Genomic DNA, 22,894 nt, shown 5'->3' on the forward strand with positions numbered 1-22,894 from the left:
GTTCCAAAAACCAATAAAAGGGATTGTGAATTCAAAATATGAAATATCAATAGTAAAATCTTATTAGCACATTTCTAATAGTCTTCACATTTGCTTGGGATTTTTCATTGTTGATTTTTTAAAAAGTTTATCCAAATTCCATATATTTCAACCCACACCCTATTTTCTGCTAGGCCAACCTATCCTATGGTACTCAAGCTTTAGTGACACTGTCTGGAAAGCTTCCTTGGCCGCCTGTCTATGATTTCTTGCTCTCTTCCCTCTGCCCTTGACTCTAAATACAGTTATTGTTTACAGTTATCCATTCTTCTTTTGTTAAGTCTCATTTCTTCCCTTTCTTTTCCCTTCGCCATTCCTTACTCTTTTCTTAAGCCATACCACATTATTTGCTGAATTTCAGTCAGTTGTGTCTTAAGTGTATCTCCTGCACAACCAAACGGCTAGATAAATCTTTCTAAGAAGAGGCTTTCACCAGGTAACCCCCCTTTCAAAATGTTCAATGGCTCCCTATTGCTAAGATCATTGTAGTGGCCAAATTCTGACAGTGAAAAAAGATATTGTTAATGGGCTTCAACCAGAACTGTGCAAGCAAACCAGGACTTTCAGCTAACTCATTCTCACCTCTGTGCCTCTCAGACTTTCCACAAAAACATACCTGAATGTGGATTCAAAACCAAACACTCAAGCTAATATTTCTTTTAAGTAACATGTTGAAAATTTATGATATCCTGACATTCTGGAATGTCAGGATATCATATACCTGACATATAAATATACATAAAAAATATACCTATGGTTTTCTTAAGGTAAACACAATATCTTACTTAAGTCATAACTTTTTCACATGAACAAAAATTCAAAACTTCTTACCAAATGTCTTAGAGCAAAATTGATCCCCAGGAAGTCTTTCTATCAGGACACAACTCCTAAAAACCTCATTGTAGTGCAGCCCATGAAATATCACATAGACACATGATATTCTTAGATAGACAGTCGCATTCTTAAAGACCGTGAAGTGAATGATGCTCCCTAGAGTTTAGTGATCATATCTTGCATGAACTCAACTCACTGTCCACCCATAAAAACCTTCCAGATAGCTTCTTCAGAACCCCATTTCCATGCCAACAAGAATAAACATACCTTCTCCCTTCCTTGCTTTCCTTAACACTATTCAGTCTTTACCATCCAGATCCATTTACTCTGGTTGCTGTATAAAATACAAGTCACCCAGTTAAATTTGAATTTCAGAAAAACAAGGAATTATTTTTAGTATGTCCCATGCAATTAAAACTTAACTAGGCATCCTGTATTTTTACTTGTCCAATCTGGCAACCCTAACCGTTAAGCCATTCCTAACCACTCTCCCCATAGCACCAAGGGCTTTGAGGTTCTTCTCAATTTCTAATACAAGTCACCTGCACCTCCATCCAACACCCTATTTCACATTTGTTTCTATCCATATATTCCATGTTTTTATATCCATCTACTTCACTTCCCAGATTTGAAAGCTTCTTGAGAATGAGGATACTATATATCTCTTCGTAACTCCATAATGCCTCACGGAACGCCTGCCCATAAGTTGTGATCATAAATATTTGTTAATTGGGAGAGTGACTTAAAATCAGTGAGCAAGATAGCCAACAATTATTTATTAAGCAATAGCCTTCTGCTCCATCCAGACCTGCCCTGTGAACTTTTTCATAGATAAATAAGATGTAGCATTTGCCTCCAAAGAGCCTATAGTTTTGTAAACAAAAACTACACATCAAAACCCAGTAGTGACTGACCCTAGACAGTATAGAATCACATTTAAGAGTATATAATCAAGATTGTATAGTAATCATGCTATACAGCCCTTGCCCTAACTAAGGGCAATAAGAGATCAATGTGGGGAGTACCCCCAAGAGAGGGAAACACTGAGGAGGAAGCATCTGAATTGGGATTGAAATTTTGGCAAGAATCTCCATGAGAGGAGAGGTTTAGGAAAGGCAGTGCCTCCTGAGAAAAGTTTGGGCAACTGCACCAAGTGAAGAGGAAACCCTTCACTGGAGAGCATGACTTTGTTGCAGAGAGTCAAGATTTGCTTGAGCTGTGGTTGCCAAGTGGTTTTAAGGAGCTTCCTAGGATTCAGAGCAACTATGTGAGTGAGAATCAATGCAGTGGCTGTGGGTGAGTTCATGCCATGGAGAGTCGTGGCCCTCTATCAAAACAATGTAGGGATTCTCTTAAGTAATCACTCACTGAGGTCGATTGAGTTTTGTCCCCAAACCATCCAGGAGAGGAAAGAACAAACTTTTTGTCAATCTTGGTTATACATTAAACATTACACATAGGGCTCTACAGTGTTGGTCCGTGACAACCTTTGTATCTCCTGCCTTCATTAACTTATCAAGCATGACAGAGCAGTGGCCTTACTAAAAATTATTGAATTTCGTTTCTAAGAAACTGAAGACAAATGTTGGGGAGTATTATTTTCAGTAGAAATTCATGTTTTCCTGCAGCTGTAATCTGTTACTGATCTATGAGATAGAAAAATCTTATTTTATTTTTATTTTTGGCTTGGTCCTGTCTAATAAAGTTGGTATCTTTAACATGTATGTGCTCCTAATATGTGCTTAATTTTGCAAAATATTTTGGATATCATAGTGCTTTCTCTTATTTAAAAAAAAGGCACCAGCCTACAAAAACTTGCTGTTTTAGGTTTTATTCTTCATGGAATTAAATGTATTAAACCACCAAATGCTTCTACCTATCAGAAACTGTGATTCACACTGAGCATCCATGTAAAGACCTGCCTGGACCTTTATATACAAGTGACATGGTTTTGTTAACTAAATAGACAAATAAGAGAAAGAAATACAATTTCAGCCTTCTAAAATTCCGAAGGCCTCCAATATAATCTCTCAAAGTAGGTGTCAGCAGGACTGTTATGGCAAAAGGCAAATTGTGTTGCTTATTTTAAAGGAAATAAGCTAAACAGGGAGAGAAATTCTCTTAGACCCTCTGGATGTGTCACATTGAGCCATATACAATATGGCAATATTTGATCATTGCGTGTGGTTCAGTGATATCAAGTATGTCCAGCCTTGACACATTGAACCTCATCCTGAAAGCAGAGATAGAAAAAGGCCTCTTGGCAATCTTAATATTGATCCATTTACTGCATTTTTATCTGGAGGCCACATACAACTTTAGCCTCTGGGGCCAGTTTTATTTACAAAATTGGTGGTGGGGTGGGTGGACAGTTAGCTAAATGATCTTTCAGGACCCTCTTAATCTAACATTCTGTAGCTCTAAAGCATCTGGGTGTTGATGCTGTTTCCAGTGAGCCCACAAAAGATGGATTTGGCAATAATGCCCAAAATAACCTTCTGGGAATTCCTGTCTTCCCAATGTATTCACCCTCCCTTGAGTAATCGTAATGATCAGAAGCCCTGCCAAGAGGTAAATATTACCTGTGAGATTCAACATGCTAGGCCATCATCACAAGTTTATGCTTTTCCACAAGTTGGTGCAAAATAAACCTATCATTTTTCTTCCATTTTTCTTAATTTATTGATGATCAACAATGGTGAGAAGAGTCCACCTCCCTATACCCCCTCTGGTCATCTCTTGTCCTGGTGACAACCAGCACTGAGGAGATGCCTTCCAAGGTTACCTGGGCAGGAGGCCTCTTGACAGAGAAAGGGAAAAATGAAATAGGGAGGGGGGGTGAAGGAGGAAGGCGATCACTCACTGAACTCCTGTAGCTTGCTTGGCAAGGTGGGCACCCAAACCAGGTTCTGTAGAGGAAAGGAGAGCCTAATCAGATCTCAGATCTATGATTACTGTGTGTGTGGAAAGAAGCTGCAACCAAAAAGTGCACTTGGGATCAAGAGAAAGCAGTAACATAGGTCCTTGGAGGATGTATCTGCTTGAGAACCATCCTGATGGGTTCCCTGCCTGTCCCCCACTGAACATGTGGCCACTTGGGCCCAAGCAGCAAGGGACACCTCCTGAATCCTACGTATGCCCAGTAGACCAACATACACACATACTCGAACGGACCTATCTCTCTACTAATTTTGTCTGCTTTTGCTTCTTCCGTGTCTTTTCTCTCCTCTCTCTGTCCTGCTGGATCTTAGTTCCTCCTGCTTTCCTTTCTTTCTCTAACTCCCTTTCTCTCATTTTTTATCTAACGGGCTATAATGTGTAATTCATGGCCTCCGTAATAAAGAATATGCACTTGAGGGTCCTGTTTCAATCTTCCTTTTATTTATATTTTGCAAAGCTATGCCCCTGACAATATTCATTCTGCAGCAGGCTGTCATTATTATTCAGACTAAAAGAAGCATTAAGAGGAAATTCAGAAAATGAATGCTACTAACTTTCAGTCTTTTATTTTAGCCTACAAGGAAAAAATGAAGGAGCTGTCCATGCTGTCACTGATCTGCTCTTGCTTTTACCCGGAACCTCGCAACATCAACATCTATACTTATGATGGTGAGTTGCCTACAACAGAAATGCTCCTGCTAACATAATTTGAAAAAGCTTAGATACACTTGTTTCTCTTTCATAGCTCCTGATATAATTAAATCAGTATCTTGTAGATCTCACTATTGACTTTCGTGTCTAGCTATTAAGGTCTTATTGATTGCCTGTTGCTCAGAATAGTTCAAGGTGTTGTGTTTTGTTTTTTTTCTAAGTAAACTCTAACCCCATCGTCAGGCTCAAATTCACATCACTGAGATCAAGAGTCACACGTTTGGGGCACCTGGGTGTCTCAGTCTGTAAAGCATTGGGCTCTTGATTTTTGCTCAGGCAGTGATCTCAGGGTCGTGAAATCGAGCCCCGTATTGGTTTCCATGCTCAGCAGGGAGTCTGCTTGAGATTCTCTCTCCCTCTCCCTCTGAGCTTCCCCCCATGTACTCTCTGTCTCTCTAAAATCATAAATAAATAAATCTTTAAAAAAAAAAAAAAAGACACCTTCTACTGACTGACAAGCCTGCCTCCCCTAAAAGAGTTTGAGTTTGATGCTAACAACAGCACATTAATGTCTCTTAAGGAACATGGCTAGATTGCTGTTAGCACCCACATCCAGCATATCAACATCGATAACATGTCTAAGGCTTTTCTTTGCAAATAATATAATATGCTAAGCTTTAGCTAGGCCAAATCATAATTTGCAAGAAAATGCTTTATACTTCGAAAACTCAAAAGAAAAAACATCAACAACCGTCACTGTTTTCCCCTTATGATAGTCTTAATAAAGTTCCCATATTTTGAATATGCATGTCAACAAGCTAACAAGTTCCCATGATAAAAATGACTTATGACGGAGGCCCCAATAATGAGATTTTTTTAAAGATTTTATTTATTTATCCATGAGAAACAGAGAGAGAGAGAGAGAGAGGCAGAGACCGAGGCAGAGGGAGAAGCAGGCTCCATGCAGGGAGCCTAATGTGGGACTCGATCCCAGGACTCTGGGGTGATGCCCTTAGCCGAAGGCAGACGCTCAACCACTGAGCCACACAGGCGTCCCCCCAATAATGAGAATCTGAAAAAGAAAGCCTAAAGAATTGGCATGACTACAAACTTCATTGGAGTGCAACACTTTCAGTTTGATTTATCCAGATTCATTCTACTCAATTTGGTTTTCTTCCTGGCTCTACCATATTTGCATGACCTCAAGCAAGTTACTTAGATTTTTTCTCAGGCTTATTTAACTCTGTATCTTCCTCCCAGTGTAGTTGTAGGGTTTAAATGGTCTATGGAGGGGATCCCTGGGTGGCTCAGCGGTTTAGCACCTGCCTTTGGCCCAGGGCGTGATCCTGGAGTCCCAGGATCGAGTCCCACGTCGGGCTCCCTGCATGGAGCCTTCTTCTCCCTCCTCCTGTGTCTCTGCCTCTCTCTTTCTCTCTCTCTCTCTCTCTCTCTAATAAATAAATAAATCTTTTTTAAAAAATGGTCTATGGAAGGCAAATGCTTAACACCAAGCCTGACCCCTGTAAGCAATCGAAAATGGTAGCTGTCATTACCAACAAGATTATCGTCACTTAATCCAGTCAATCCATTTTGATTCAATATCAAAATGTTTGATAGAGTGATGTGTCTAGCAGTTAGAGCCAAGGTATATTTTGGTACCTGCTGGCTTATCATTTTTCTCTTCCATACGTGTAAAGACAAATAGTGAGGACAAGCTGAAGGCATCTGTAGCACTTAACCCTGTCTGTGCCTTTCAAGCCTGCTCCAGGGATGCCTGAGTGGCTCAGCAGTTGAGCATCTGCGGGAGTTCTGGGATCAAGTCCCACTACGGGCTCCCTGCGAGGAGTCTGCTTCTCCCTCTGCCTATGTCTCTGCCTCTCTCTGTGTGTCTCTCATGAACAAATAAATAAAGTATTTTAAAAAATAAAGCCTGCTCCAGGACACAGAGGCTTTTTCCTTCCAAAGTTATGCTAACACAACACAAATGTCCTAAATGCTAAGCAACCATTTCTAAGGCAACAGCCTTCGTGTGAAAGGGTTTCAGTTTCCAACCAAAAGTTCAGTAGAATGCAGGCCCATGCCCATTTTGTATAAGCTCATTCAGTCAACAGATCAACCAGAAAGATGTTTCCTCTGCTGGATACAGCTGTGAGGAGTGATCCAGCCATGTTTCTTCTGGGATTCCAATATCTCACACTGTGTTGCCACAGAGGCTCCAAAGATAAATACGGAACAGGCCTCTCTTTGGAGGAACTTAGAGCCTATGAGAAGAGACATATGTACAACATACAAACAATCAGCAAACAGAACCCAGTGTGGTTAAATGCTAAAAACTGCAGATTATACAAAATGTACTAGTAAGACAGGGAAGACGGTGACAGGTTCTGCAGCTTTAGGGATTGAAGACAGAGGGAAAAGAAAGTCAGAAGTTATGTATAAGCTGAGTCTTAGATGCTAAATAGATCATTCAACATTGCTCATGCATTGCTTTCTAGAATTGGTAGAGAATTCCAAATTTCCGATAAATCTTTGTTATTTTTTTTTCTCTGTCATTTAGCCTAAAAGTGCCTCCAGCCCTGGTAATTTAAAATAAGATAAATCTAAATCTGTGCCACTTTATTTTCATGTGAAGCTCATGTTTATTCAAAAGATAAAAAGTTTAGTTTAAAATCAATCCAGGCTATTTCTTCCTAAGTAGGCCTACCATTATTCAATTCCCTATGGACATGTTGAATTTCCCAACACTGTAAGTATTTATTCTTCTAGAATATATCTGTAATTATACAAAAGAAAGAGGTCTTGTATGCTCAAATCAATGTAGAACAGATAATCACATGCAGCATTTATTCCTATTTGCCAGAATAACAATGCAACCTTCAAATGCCAGAATTCAAATTGTTTAAATAAACCCATGCTTCACCTCTCTGTATGCTTAACATTCTCAAATATTCATTTTCAGATATGGAAGTGAAGCAAATCAACAAACGTGCCTCTGGCCAGGCTTTTGAGCTGATCCTGAAACCACCATCTCCTATCTCAGAAGCCCCACGAACTTTAGCTTCCCCGAAGAAGAAAGATCTGTCTCTGGAGGAGATCCAGAAAAAACTGGAGGCTGCAGAGGAAAGAAGAAAGGTAACTTTTCCCATAGGTTTTTAAATTCTTCCCTCTTTTTTCCCTCTCTTCCCCCTCTCTCCCTCCTCCCCTCACCACCCACACATCCTAGCAGAGGTTCCAGGGGACAACTATGTGTGAATCTGCAACATCCCAACACATGTACATCTTCCAGAGACATACAGCCAGGCTATTTCAAGTAAATACTGCTTTTAAACTACTTAGAACCAAAGATCTTAGACACTAAAAGAGCTTCAATACCTTAGTGCCCTTCTCCCTCCCTTGGATCCCTTATCATAAAAAATTGCCCTACCTTAGTCCATGGTGCATATCCAAGAAAGCATAGCTTTCGGTAACTTAACTCCAGGGTTTGGAGGTGAGGGATGCAGAAGTGATGATTCCTCCCTCTCAGGGTCTATGTCCCATCCCCAGTGTAGTGCATGATTTTCCTTGAAACTATAGACCATCAGATCCTCCCTCTGAAATATCTCTGCCCAGATGTTGCTCTGCCCACGATAAGTGCCCTGAGACTGCTCTATCCTCCTCAAGGCCTTATCTAAGCCTTGATGGCATTTTTCTCTCTTTTCCATTGGCCGTTGTTTGTGTTAGAGCCCTTTTCTTTTCCAAAATCTGTAATTTTTCACAATTAGATGACTAGGAAGCCAAGGGTATTAAAAAATAGGAGTGCAATCAGAAATTCCAAGGACTCTACACATAAAGATAGAGGTCTGAATACATCTGTACTGACCATGTGACTGTTTAAGTTCATCCCACCAAGATGCTCTTGATCCACCCAAATGGAATTATTTTTAGGTAATTCTTTCCTATATTGTATTTTCCACTGAAAATCGTAATGCATTTTAGGGAGCATGTAGTCACTAAGGATATGCTCCATGCACAGGTTTATATGAATGGAAACTGCATTTTTATAATAATCTTTTCTTTTATTAATATGTTGTCTATAAAAAGCGAATACATTCAACACCTTTATATAGAATAGTTACAAAGAAAACAAAAATAGTCTTTCTCCTAAAAACTGATTTCTCTAACAGTCAAAATGGGACAAAGCCAAACATGTGTCTCTTCATGTATGTGTGTGTATAACGTGTGTGTGCACATATGCGCACACACATATATACATACGTATGTAATATCAGATAACAAGAAAGACTCGAAGATTGGAAGTCCTCAGATTAAATTTCTTGAACTAGAATATACTTTATGTTTTGGTCCTTATACTTGAAAAATCTTCTTATGTCAGAAAAATATACAAAACACAATTTCAATTTTCACCAAAGGGTGAGATTCTTCAAGCATCTGACAAGTATTTCTTTATGTATATGTTTATTATATTTGATCAACTACAGTTATCACAGATGTGGATTTTAAAAGGAGGAAATTGAGCTACTAACCCAAGTCTATGTACAGGAAGTTGCTTTAAAAAATTTTAACAGGGTTTTTTTTGTTGTTATTTATAGCTTTTTTCTCAGTTGTAAAGGAAAATAACTTACAGTTAGCCCATCAAGACTTTGTTGCCAACAGATATAAGTAACTGAATACAACAATGAAGTATGTTGCTTTCAAGGCAGTTCAAGTTCTCTTATAGGTAAGAGGCAATGGCAGGTCCCAGGCTGCCATATAGAGATGCTGTGACCTGGTTAGAATATAAAGTCAGTGACTGAGCTGAGATTAAAACTTTGAGATGAAAATTCAACATCATGGCTCAGAATGTTGCTGGTGTTTCTAGGTAACGTAATTAATTTGAAGGATATTATTAAAAGGAAAAGAATAACACAGAGATTATCAAAATTAACTAGGTAGTCTCATAAAACTCCCTGAGTTAGCTAATTCTGATAAAATTCCTACACTCTGACAATGATAAAGTATCAAAAATTACACATTTATACAATTGAATACAATTGAATTGAGCTAGAAATTGGTCACATGACTAAAAGATGTTTTACAAATATAATTATCCAGCATTATGACACCAGGAACAAAGTTCTTTGAAAGCCTTTAGAATCAGTATTCCTTCACACATCTGGTATTACTTGTTACAATTTTCAAGGCAAAAATCATTATATAGATTATGTCCTGGTAGTAGGGTTTTAATTAGAAGAAAATATAACTAATTAACGGAAAGTACCAACTTAAAAAATCATTAATTGATTTTATTCTATTGGGTTGTGCCAACTTAATTAGTGCTCATTAGAAGAATTATTAATTCTCCTCAAAGAGCCTCCAGCCAGTGCATATATCTCAGTGATTACCTTCGTGAGGACATGCATATAACCAAAACTCAATTCGACTAGCTAAAGCACAAGTGGGTGAGTGACTAAAACATCTAGGAATGGTTACTGCTTCCAAAACAGCTGGATCCAGATCAAGCAATATGGTCAGATAAAACCTTTTTATATTAGCATCCATCTCTTCCTGCATCTAATGGGTTTCAAGACCCAGAACGTTTAGTTTCCGGTGGTGGCTCCCAATTGATTTTCCTCACAAATTAGCCACTCCAACAGGAAGAAGGTTTTTCTTTTCCAAGAGTTCTAACAAAAGTCCTGAGATTGAGCCTCAGTGTCCTGTCCCGGGTCACACACCCAACCTTGAGCCCATCCTTGTGGCCAAGGGGATGCAGTACTTTGATTAGCCAGCCTTGCATCACATGACTTGCAGAGGCGGTGAGGTAAGTCCCTGCAGAGATATGTGGAGGAGTAGAGCCCTAAAAGAAAATTGAGGTGGTGTTATCCAAAGGAGGAGAATGGACTTAGACAAGCAAAATTACGGATATCTACAATTTTTATCTGTAGGGGTTTAGTGTTAGTATAACAATTGCAATAACTATTTAGCTCATACACTAGTGAATCAGTGATTCTCCTAGCCCTGCCAACAGGAAAAAAGACAATCTCTGCAGCTATGTAGAAGAGTGCTGTCCAACAGAAACATAATGTAAGCCACATATATACTTTAAATTGTTCTAGCAGTCACCTTTTAAAAAGTGAAAAGTAACATGAAAGAGCCATATGTAGCTAGTAGCTACTAAGCTGGACATCACAGATACAGATAATTAGACCAGGAAAATGTTAGTGAACTATGGAGGCATTTTAGGCCTAACTTTTTCAAATTGGTACCAGATAATTATTCGGTTTCAACTTTACTATTTTTTTACATGTTTTCTAAGAATAACATTGACAGAGAAACTCCACAAGATACAAAGAAACTTCCATGCTATGATTTCAATCTGTACATGATCAGAACCAACCCAGGTGAAGTTTAGGACCTACTGTTAAGTACCAGGATCTCCTAAATCTCACTCACACTTTCTTATTTGGCTTCCATTGGCTCTGCATTTGCTTGTCAATCCTCACGGTGAGGAGAGAGCTTCTCAGACCCAATTTTCACCTGTTGGTCTCTCTTCTGGTATTCAACTTTATTATTTTTTTTGTAGCACTTAGCACAATTAGTAAGCATATGCTTATTAGGTCCTGTATTCCCCTCCATTAGATTATAAACTCAATGAAGGTAGGAATTGTGTCTTTTGTTATTCGTCCCTAAGGAATAGTACTACAAATATTTTTAAATGAATAAATAAATGATAATTTTCAGAGCCAAACATTAAAGTAGCAATATGTAACTTGTTTTGACTTTTTATTTCATCTTCAGATCCTAAAATAAAATTATAGTCAATACATTTCCAAAGGATATATTCTGAAGGGCCCTAAATAAACTCTACCATCCACAGAATTCTTGGTCTGGGAAAAATCACTCAATTAACAGATATTTATTAAGCACCTACTATTTAACTGGCACTGTTCTAGCTACTAAAGATGCTTTATCAATCTTATTCCAATTGCGAATAAATAGCTAATAAATAAGTATATAATACATCAGATAACACCAAATAAAGCAGGGCAAGGGTAATTAGTAGTGCAGAGTGAAAGGCACTATTAGTATGGGGTGATCTTTCTTAAATATGAGAACATTTGGGGGGAAAAAAAGCATAAAGGAAAGGATTAAGCTCTACAGCTCTTCTCCCAGAGTCGAGCATTTGAAGTAAAGAGACTAGCAAGTACAAAGGCCCGGGGGTAGGACTGTGCTAGGACAGTTTAAGAAATAATACAGAGCTCAGTGTGGCTCTGAAGCAGAAGGACCAAGGGGTGACTAGTAGGAGGAATTGAGGTCAGCAGATAACATTTTAATGACTTGACTTTGACTTCAGCTGAAATGGGAGACCATTGAGATAGATAAAACCATTTCACTACTTGATGTGAATCACAGCATTTTTCAGAAAAATCTGCTTAAATGAGCTGAGTGACTACAAAAATAAATAGTGTTAGATAAATAGAGAAGACATGAAAGTGTTCTAGACTGAGAATGGTTCTGAAACTAAGGATACTCAGAGGTAAGAATACATACATGACATGTATTTTCAGGGCAATGGATAGACCAGTGAATTAGTGGACTTGGGTAGGGAGTTGAAGAGTAGTGAGGTAAGGTTGTGGAGGGCCTTGAATGCCAGATTAGGCATACTCAAACTCCATTACAAGAAACATAAAAAAATCGCCAAAGGCTTTCAAAAATACACAGATGTCCAACCTGACCCAGTGGTCAGCAACATTTTGTCCTGGATCTATTTCCTTTCTCATAATTACAAGTTTTAAAAGATTATGCCTATCAAGCATACTATTAATGTTAATATTAATATTAATATTAATTATTAGCAAGCATACTAATGATATTAATATTAATAGTATTAATAAATTAATATAGTAGTATTAATAAAGTCCTTTTGTCATGGTTATAATCAATGGAATCTACAACTGCCAATTAATATTTTTGATTATCATAAAAAATAAGCATTTTCTCACTGACTTAATTCTAAGTCAATATGAATATAAAATTAGACATAGACATAAAGGCGAAATATTATTTCTGATAAGGCTTTTAAAACATTAAAAAAGCTTATGACCCCCTCTCCCTTCCTTTGGTACCATCGAAATGCCTGCTTCTGGGGGTTTAGGGACCACATATGGGAGCCAGGGACCTAGGCTATGTCGTGGAGGCCTTCTGGGTTTTCAGCTGGAGGGCTACCACCGAGTCATCTCCACATGGGCTCAAACTCACTTCACCATAAACATTTTGGCAGTGTCCCCAATTCCTCACTTCATCTGTGGACACTAATGCAGCATTGACCATCTGGTTACTAGGTTGGACAATCCTCCTTTGAACCAGAATTAATGCCCCATTGATTGGTTCATAAAAGAAATTTGTTATACAAGAAATGAGCCTTTTTCCTGCTTTCTCTCCTCTCTTTGATTATCTCTGGGAATCAGTGTTTGCTGCCATGAGACTGTATTATCTCATGAGGTCAGCTTGAAGCTCATATTTTGAAATCAAAGTTTCCATACTGCAACTGACCCACATGGGTGAAACAATATAAACATTTTCATCCATCCATTCAGCCAGCTGGCCAGCCAGCCAGCTGGCCAGCTAGCTGGCCATTTATTCATTCAACAAACGTTTAGCAAGAAACAGCAGAGCTAAGCTAACCATATCCCAGTTGGCCCAGGACAACTCCAGCTTATTCCTGCTTGTTGGATATCATTATTATTTCAATTTCATAAGTGCCCAAGTTTGCACAGTAAATTATATGGTCATCCTAAGCCAAGCATAGTGTTTAAAAGCATCTTTAAATGCACAGTGGATAAGAACGTATGCTTAAGTCAATACCTGTGATCTAAGTTTGGTTCTACCACATAATAGCTGTGTGACCTAGGACAAGTCACGAACCTGTCTATGTCTTATTTTACCCTTCTATAAAATAAGATCAAAAATAGGATGCTTGTCATGGAATTAACGTGAGAAACAGAAGTCTTATCTTACATGAAGACACATGACAAGCACTGTGGGACATTTAGCTATTATTATGCAAAAACACATCTGGTTCCTGCCCACAGAGACTGTATAGTCCAGCAAACTCACAATATTTTAGAATTTTATTTTACTTAAATTCAATAAAATAACATATAATGTATCATTAGTTTCAGAGGTAGAGTTCAGGGATTCATCAGTTGCATATAACACCCAGTGCTCATTGCATCACACAGCCTTCCTTAATGCCCATCCCCCCAGCTACCCCATCCCCCCACTCAGCTCCCCTCCAGCAACCCTTAATTTGTTTCCTATAGTTAAGATTCTTTTATTGTCTCCCTCTCTGATTTCAAAACTCACAATTTTATAAAGAAAAGAAGTTCATTATTAACAAAGATATTGAAATATTACCATACATTTCATAGATATTTTCAAATATTATAAAATATTTATGAAGTTACAAAGAAGGAGAAACAGTTTGATAGGTACCAAAGTATATAAATAGGTCTGCCCGAAACTACCAGTGGCTTGAAAAAAAAATGAGTATTAGGAAGAAATGATGAAAATGTGAGCATTCTAATGACACGGATAACATCTCACCCTAACATAGGTTGAATCACAAAGAGCACTACTCAAACTAGTTCATCGAGATAATTGGCATACTGACAATATTGGCACATATCAACTCCAAAGTCTCTGAATCTCTAAAAGAATGATGCTTATTTTTAACAAAATGGCATAAAGCGGACCATTAGTCACAGAACTTGGTAAACTTTCATTTTCTGTTTGTTGGCATCGCATAGATGACAATTGAAGTTGCATCCAGGAAAAGAGAAGGTGGTTTGTACAGCCATGGATTAGGAACTAAATTGTTAGACTATTTGTAGTTCAACATTCGGGAAAGCATCTGCTCCTTGGAGAATGGGACACCTGGTCCACAGAACCCTCATGGGTGCTCTCCCCTCAGTGAAGAGCACCCCCCGTGGTTCTCGTCCTAGGAGCTCACTAAAGTAAACACATTACACGCTTTAGCAGAAGAGCTTATTCTAAAGGCCTTTGGGTTTTAATCGTTTTTAAATGTTTGTTATGCTTCTCATTCTTCAATACAAAGTGAATATGGCACCCTTTTGTTTTACATGATTATATTCAATTATCTTATTTTAACAAGACATTATTTATGGTTCCAACTGGGTCACTAAAGTTTTTTCATCATTAACAGTAAAGCCAATAAGTAAAGACACATCCTCTAACCTAACATTGTAAAGATGCTCAGGTACTAGGGGATCCAGTGTCTGATAAATGGTTCTAGTTAATGGCAAGTAATATATCCAAATGATGAAGGGGGACAATAAAATGAAGGGCTAGAAATGTGTTCACTTCCAAAATAAATGAAACACTAGCACCATCTAAAATATAGTCTTAAATCTCTTATGTGTATGTAAAATAAAGTGAGTTTTATATACCACTTAACTCAAATTTATCTTCCATTTCATTTGTATAGTAATTAAATTCATACTCGGTAATACAAGGAATAGTAATGAACCCCTTTGGAAAATGTTAAAGTGTTCCTAAATGTATAATAACTCTTCTCTCTGTCTCATTATTTTTCCCTTCACGTAGGTCTCATGCAATCATTTCAGTGATACTGAGTTCAGTTGAGGAGGTTTATGCGTAGAAAAGGTGTTCACCAATTCTCGGTCTCCGTTATTATAATAACAAGGTGGAGAAGGATCCCTAATCTCCCAGAATGTCATGTTGGATGTCTCAGTTCTATAAATAGTTTGTCTTGACGTTTGCATTATATCAGCTGATGATTATCATGCCCTAATTTTCCATTTCAGTGTTTCAGTGATCTTCTATATTAGGTACATACTGTTCAGAGATGGTCCTCCATGGTCAGGCCCTTTTCCCTCAAACAATTTATTTTTAACAACTTTTAGCGAATCCTACCTTTCAAGCCTCCCAGTGGGAGTTCTTTTCTGCTAATCTGCCCAAGCAAGGAATAAAATAAAAACACCTTTTCCACCATGTAGTGAGAACTTTACTCCAGCCAAAATGAAGGGAAATGCTTCCACTTTTGTCTAACACATATTTTTATTCTACATCCTCACATGCACATTATATTTTAGGGCAGTTTTCTGAACTAAATGCTCATTTGTTGAGAAATATTAGAATCATAACCAATTTTCTTCCTTGAGGCTGTGACTGGGAGATAAAGGTGTATTTTTTTTTAAGATTTCTTTATTTATTTGAGAGAGAGAGAGAGCAAGAATGGGAGGGAGAGAGAGAAAGAGAATCGCCAGCAGACTCACCAGTGAGCGCAGGAGCCTGTTGGGGGGGCTCGATCTCACAACCCTGAGATCACCACATGAGCTGAAACCAAGAGTCAGAGGCTCAACCAACTGAGCCACCCAGGTGCCCCTGGGAGATTAAGGTGTATTTATGAGAGAATCAATTTCTTCTCACGAATAAAGTCAGAGAAGTTGTAAGCAGTAATATCTGGGTGCTAGGCTGTGAAAGAAGGAAAAGGAGCATGATTGTCTTCAGCAGTGGCGTAACGGAGACCTTACAAGCTGAGCAAGAGACCCCAAGACTGTTAGCTCTGCTGAAGAATGTGTGTAAAAGTTGAGTATTTGTGAGGAGAAACCAAGATAGGGCACCATAAATATTTTCCTCAGTGTGCCATTCTTTCCATAATCAACTTCATGTTATGTATTTTTTTAAATGGACATGAGGCTCAAATATTTGAAACACAGGTAATCATTAAGTCCTAAAAATGGATTAGTTGAGACAATGGTGACTACAGTGTTCCCTCTGGATGACAACAGGCACTAGAGGCAGGAGCAGCCCTGAAGTGGCCTCGCATGGTTTGGCAGGTCTTCGTCATTTAGCAGCTGCCTCACATGCGAATGCTCTGGACTGCCTTCTGTTTCTGTTTCACCCCATTAATTGTGCTAAAGAAATACACTTGACACCTATGCTGGGTAAGCTCATTTAGCCCCAATGGCTGCAAAAGTACTAACGCCATTAACGGAGGCATTTCAAACGCAGCCAAATGCTGCACCCAGTAAGGCAATAGGCCTCTCTCCATTACTGATGATGGGGCCTGTGGGAGTGTTTGTCCCCACAAACCAAATGTGCCCCACCAAAGAATGACGTTTTGAAAAGGCATGTGCTGCAATATTGCCCTTTTAGACCCCAGGGCTTCCCTTCTCAATTCCATTCGCCTGCTGTCTCCTGGCTGTCTTTTTTTTTTTTTTTTTTTTTAAGATTTTATTTATTTATTTGCTTATTCATGAGAGACACACAGAGAGAGGCAGAGACACAGGCAGAGGGAGAAGCAGGCTCCCTGCTTCCCAGGAAAGCCTGATGCAGGACTCAATCCCAGGACCCCGGGATCATGACCTGAGCCCAAGGCAGACGCTCAACCACTGAGCCACCCAGGTGCCCCTCCTAGCTGTCTTTAGGTCTTTTGCAAAAGAAAATTAAGAATGCAAATATAAACTATAAATTAAAACACAGTTTCAAAAGTGCCACAGTAAATTTGAGCACCTGAAAATTAAGTTACTCAGCTGCCCCTTGATAATGACCCATGGTAACTCTCTCTGTGAGCTGCTACAGTGAGGAACAGCAGACATGTTCCGGGCCCCTTGCCCTGGATCCATCAGAGAGAAACTTTACACATACACACACACACACACACACACACACACTCTCACACACTCACACACACACATCTTTAGTCCGTCTGTCTCTGTCAAAATTCAGTAGTACTGGAGCTGTAAAGAAGCAAAATAAATGTAGGATGCTTTACCAATAGTCCCACCTAGAGGCGGGAGGATGAACCAGCTAGAAAATACTTTTTCATTTCTTCCCAAAAGGCTCTGTCTGAATTTGAATTTATTCTGTGTTAACACTTTCTTCATCTGGCTCTGATGCTTCTGCTCTAATCACTAAGTAACCACAAGGTTTTAAAGATGACCCAGATGACCTCAGCATGTTCAAGTGGAGGCCAGAACAGAGACTTTCTATTTTCTGTGGCCAAGTGGACATTAACTTTGCACAGCTCACAAGTCTCCAAAGAAAATTTGGCTAAAGAAAGAAAAACAGGCAGGTTGGGGTTGGGGCGGGGAGGTATAGGTGGTGGAATGAACTGAGAAAATGAATTTGACAATTTGATTGGCTAGAGTTGAAAAGCTTACTGCAAAGAACTCAGTGTACAGGTGATCAAAAAATGGGGCAGGGAAAACACTAGAACTTGCCCCAATCTTCCCGTATTCTCCTCAGGCTTCAAAGGATGCTGCTATCCAGTGATTAACTGCAGCATTCCGGGTTGCATAAATGCTTAGCAGAAACAAAACCAAAAAGTCCTTCATTGGGATTAAATGCTTCTTCTAAGATGGGGCATCCAAAAATTTCACAGCTGAAATCTCAGCAAACCCCATCTCCCAGCGAACCACATTCTACAGAAAGCTCTAAGCCATGCAGATGAGTACTGAACAGTGCTCAAGGCTAGAAGTAGTGTTCATTTGAAAAGAACACTCTCGAATCAGCAGACCACTGTTCCACCAGGCTGGCATTTGGGTGACCATAAGATGGATTTGTTTTTCTTCCCCAGTCTCAGGAGGCCCAGGTGCTGAAACAATTGGCAGAGAAGAGGGAACATGAGCGAGAAGTCCTTCAGAAGGCTTTGGAGGAGAACAACAACTTCAGCAAAATGGCGGAGGAAAAGCTGATCCTGAAAATGGAACAAATTAAAGAAAACCGTGAGGCTAATCTAGCTGCTATTATTGAACGTCTGCAGGAAAAGGTAATCCCGACAAAGTGGGCATTAGCATGCATTCACATGCAACACAGCTGGGTGGCTTTCCAGTTCCCAGGGCACCAGAGACTTAGTCAAAACTTGCTTCAGGTGCAGAGACAGCCAACCCCTTGGGCAGGTTCTCCCTTCATAGCATTGACTTCATGGGCACTGCAACATGGTAGAGGAATGGGGATCCAACACTAGAGCTAGAATCGTGTCAGATTTTTTAGTGGTGAAGGGATTCAGGGAGGCCGATTCATGCTTTTCAAGTACATAAAAGATTTCTGTGCAAACCTTAAGAGCTGATCTATTAGGAAAATATTAAATTGGAAATATGAACCATGCCATACAAATATATAATATTAATAAGTAGTGATAATATATGATAAAACAATATGTTCAATATTTACTATTTAATTTAGATGTAATATTAAATACATAACAATTTGGAAAAATGTGCTTGTCAGAAAAGAACAGAATATCTATGAAAAATGGGAAGCTGATACTCTCCATGTAGGAAAAATCTACTTGGCAAACTAGAGTATGATGATCGCATGGACCCAAAGCAAAGGGGACCTAGTAGAGGATGCTCATTTCCTCAAGTTCTAGTATCCTGGTGCCTTTCTGCTCACCAGCCCTAGCATATACCCACTCCCCTCTATCGGGATTGAGCAGTGCTGGAGAGCCTCTGGAAAATGTTCGCTCTTTCCCTTGTGTGGGCTCTACTGCTGTCTATCCACCACCACCACCCAGAAAACTTTCCTTTGAAAATGTATAGTATAGCTATGAATAGTTTAGCTTTGTCTATCTCCAGAAATTGGATTAAGCATGAAGAAATATGACTTTTGAGAAACGATGTCTCGGTCCTTTTCTGAGCAGTTGCCTCCTGCGCCAGTAGTGAGTGCTATCACATGTTGGCAATGGAGAGAGAGGTAGGACTGTCCCTGTTGTCAGAGCATATACAGTCTAGACAAGATCAGCCTCCTGTTTTCTAAGTATTTCTTAGGAAGACTCGTGTCCTCTATTAGAATTAGCCCATCTCATCTAAGAATCAGGCAGCCCTACTCTGATGTTTGCATCTATTCTGATGACTCTGTTTTCGATCTCATTCTCTGATTACAAATATCCGGCCAGAACCAAAGGAAATCAGGTACAAGACCTAAAAATATATGCCCTTAATTCTATGGAGATTTTTGTGGGCATCTGAGCTCTTGAGGAATTTGTGAAAGCATTGCTGGTGAAGCATGTGTGGGCTCTGAGACAGCAGTAGGACACTGAGGCTCTCGGATGTGTGTAGAGAAAGTGCTAGATGACCTGGGAAATCCACTTCAAGCCTTAGGTCAGAACCTAAAAGTTAAAATGTAATTCACTTATATAAGCTAGTGCTTCCATACTCTCAGAACATTGTGTTTCATCTAAGTGCATCAGGTCAGAATTTGAAGGTGGCACTTCGGCTCTCTGCATGTTAGACACGGTGGTACCATAGGAAGTGCTTTGCTGAGATGCAGGAGAGCAAAGGTCCACTGGCTAAAACTTATGCCCCTCACCTTGAACCATTCAGTCTTCCTCCATTTGCCCTCCGTTCACACATTTCTGCCCAACCAAGGAGATTCTTGCTGACTGGTACTGGTACCATGGACAGCAGAAGACCACCATGTCTTCTGTTCTGGATAATTATGACTCAATCATCTCATATCCTTGGCCCCTAAAAATTAAATCGAGTGGAGCTTCTAGGAATGGGGCGTGCTGGTCATATTTCAGGATTTTCAATTAGGCCTTAGTATCGAGTACAAGATTTCTATCATTGACAATAAGGACCATTATTGGTTTTGAAATTACACACATGTAAATATACAGCACGTCCCTCTTGATTTCAATTATAAAATGGTACATAAAATTTGCATGTTTTAACTAGTATTTCCAGAAGTGTTGGATTTTAATAAGCAATTTCTTTTTTACTGTGTGTTTCTTTTCACTCCCTCCCTGCCCAGCACCTTGTTGCCTTCTTCCCCATTCTCACCCAGATTTAATCTCCACCCCCTTTCAGACACACATGCATACAGACATGCAATTTGTCCTAGAAATAATCAACCTGTGGACAGTTTAGCCTTCCTGACATGAAGCTGCAGAATCTCCACAAGTGGGACCCAGGCACCTACATTTTTTAAAAACTCTCCAGATGACTCCAGGTTTGAGAACTAGGGGTTTATAGCCCATTCTGACTTAAATCTCAGCTGACAGTATTCTATCTCATGCTGAATAATGCAGCCCAGATCATTTTTAAGACCACATTTCCCCTGGTATTTCATTGCCACAGAGACGTTTTTCAAATCTAATAGGATCTTTGGCCAGAGTTAGCCAAGATCTATTGCCTTCTCCATAAAGAAGAGAGATTCCTTGGGGATACCAAATTTACTTCCGTTACTTCCTACGTTTTCTTTTTGCTAAAATGAGACAAAGTAAGTTTCTTATTATGACCAATATCTAGCCTTTTGTCTGAATGAAATTACTACAATGAGATTAAAATTTTAAAAAGAATCAATAATAATAGTAATGTTGAAAATACGTGATATTGCTAATACACATAAGCTGTTGCGGAATCTGATGCATCAAAAGATGATTACCACTGAAAATGAGATCTATTAATGAGTTAGTTATTCACTGAGTATTTATGGAGTACTGACTATGTGCTTAGAAATCTGGAAGGGGATGTAATATCAAAGAGCATTTACTAACCATCTCTTTCCCCGTGCAGACAATATAAAGCCCAGCAAAAAATAACAGCGGCAAAAATTAGAGAATAAGTTAACATATATTATGGACCAATATAGATAGTAAATACAAAAGCACTGGAAAATGTTGGTAAAAATAAATCCACGTCAAGGCTAAGACACACACTTTCCACCATTTTGACAGGCCTCACTAACCCTATCAATTAGCCAGAGATGTGATACAATTTCATGTGAGCTTTTGCCAGCACTCTGCCTCCATCTGCTCCCCATGCCCCTCTTGTACTCAAGTAGGAGAACAGAGCATCCAAGCAGAGCATGTCTTCCCATGATGTCCATGTTTTTTTAGTGTCATTCACAGATAAATTCCCACAAACTTCTTGGAAGCCCAGCCATGTTAGCTCAAAGTCCCTAGCTAAAACCGAAAGCCTAAAGCGAAAACAATCTCAGTTGAACTCTAGAACATACTGAAGTGTTCTTTAAACTAAGAGATTTTTTTAAAGATTTTATTTACTTATTCATGAGAGACAGAGAGAGGCAGAGACATAGGCAGAGGGAGAAGCTGGCTCCCTGGGGGAAGCCTGACGCAGACTCAATCCCTGGACCCCGGAATCACACCCTGAGCCGAAGGCAGACGCTCAAATACTGAGGCACCAAGGTGTCCCTAAACTAAGAGATTTTGATGTGATTGTCTGGGGTGGAATTCAGAGATCAGTATTACTTTTAATATTTGCCAGTAGGTGCTAATATTTAGCAGGAATTGAGAACCACTGAGCTAAAGACTTCTTAAATATGCTTTGTTATGTTGTCACAAATTATATTTAAATATTTTTTATCTTTGTGCTATAAAACTGTCCCTTTTCCTTCAGAAACGAGGGTTACACTTTTTTTTTCAATATCTGTTTTCATAGCATCTCATATCAACACTCCAGCTTATTATATAGAAAAGAATCAAATGTGGAGAAAGGTGTAGAAAAAGGAATGTCTAGACAGAAAGAGCTACGCTAGACTGATCTGTTTATGTCACTCAAATTGAAATTACACATACCCAACAGTCTTCAAATTGAGTGACATAAATAGTCATGCCCAGGACTCAAAAGTGTAGTTTGTGGACTATGATTGACACTCTGGTGAAGTTTACAATGTTCCTGTTCTTGGCATAGTATAATAGAAACAGACACTGAGACAGAGATGGAAACAGAAAGAAAAGTACCTGTTCCTCCATGCAGAAAGGATTAAAGAGACACTTTCTTCCTCCCTGAATGTGTCCTTCCTCTCCTAACACTCAACAGTATCCTGTAGAAAATTCACTCCCTGGCCCATCAGAAACCCTGAGTAGCAACAGCTGTCCATCAAACTCAACCAGGATCTGTAGTGGATAATTCTGAAAAATCAGCTAAAGCAGATATAATCATTTTAACAATAATACATACATTCATTAAACAAAAAACTTTAATATCAAACATTTAAATGTACAGCCAGTTACCAATCTTTTGATATAGGCCAAGACCTTTTTGAGAAATGAATCAGTCCTTGTCCTCCCCCCCACTTTCCACCTATATCATATTAGCCATGATGTACAGTTTCAATTTCTGTAAAATTGGATGAGGACTAAAGATATCTGCAAAATCATATGGATATATATAAGATCTTAACAACTTTTCTTTTTTACAATTTCCCCTGGCTTTTGTAGTTGATCCAATATCTGATCATAATACCCTTTCTCAAGTATTTCCAAAGCTTTCCCTCCACCCTGACAATTTTCTATTACTGTAATATTTAATTAAATTATGTAATTAAATTTTCAACTAGCTAGTCAAACAGGCTGGAAATATCATTGACCACAAGCAATATGTAATTCAACTAGGGAAAGGGAAAAGTATGTGGAAATAAAAAGGAAGAGCCTATAGCTTCA

The 22,894-nt window shown here is 39.0% G+C and overlaps 1 protein-coding gene across 1 annotated transcript in view; it reads left to right on the forward strand.

Annotated features, from left to right (window-relative positions):
• STMN2 (stathmin 2) overlaps positions 1-22,894 on the forward strand; it is a 49,816-nt gene that overhangs the window by 21,347 nt on the left and 5,575 nt on the right. Inside the window, exons 2-4 of the mRNA XM_038579579.1 lie at positions 4,387-4,482; positions 7,424-7,596; positions 18,065-18,256. Of these exons, the coding sequence (XP_038435507.1) occupies positions 4,387-4,482; positions 7,424-7,596; positions 18,065-18,256 (461 nt within the window). The remainder of the gene's footprint in view (positions 1-4,386; positions 4,483-7,423; positions 7,597-18,064; positions 18,257-22,894) is intronic.

The sequence above is a fragment of the Canis lupus genome, chromosome 29, assembly GCF_011100685.1.
Source record: "Canis lupus familiaris isolate Mischka breed German Shepherd chromosome 29, alternate assembly UU_Cfam_GSD_1.0, whole genome shotgun sequence".
In the NCBI taxonomy this organism is placed as follows: domain Eukaryota; kingdom Metazoa; phylum Chordata; class Mammalia; order Carnivora; family Canidae; genus Canis; species Canis lupus.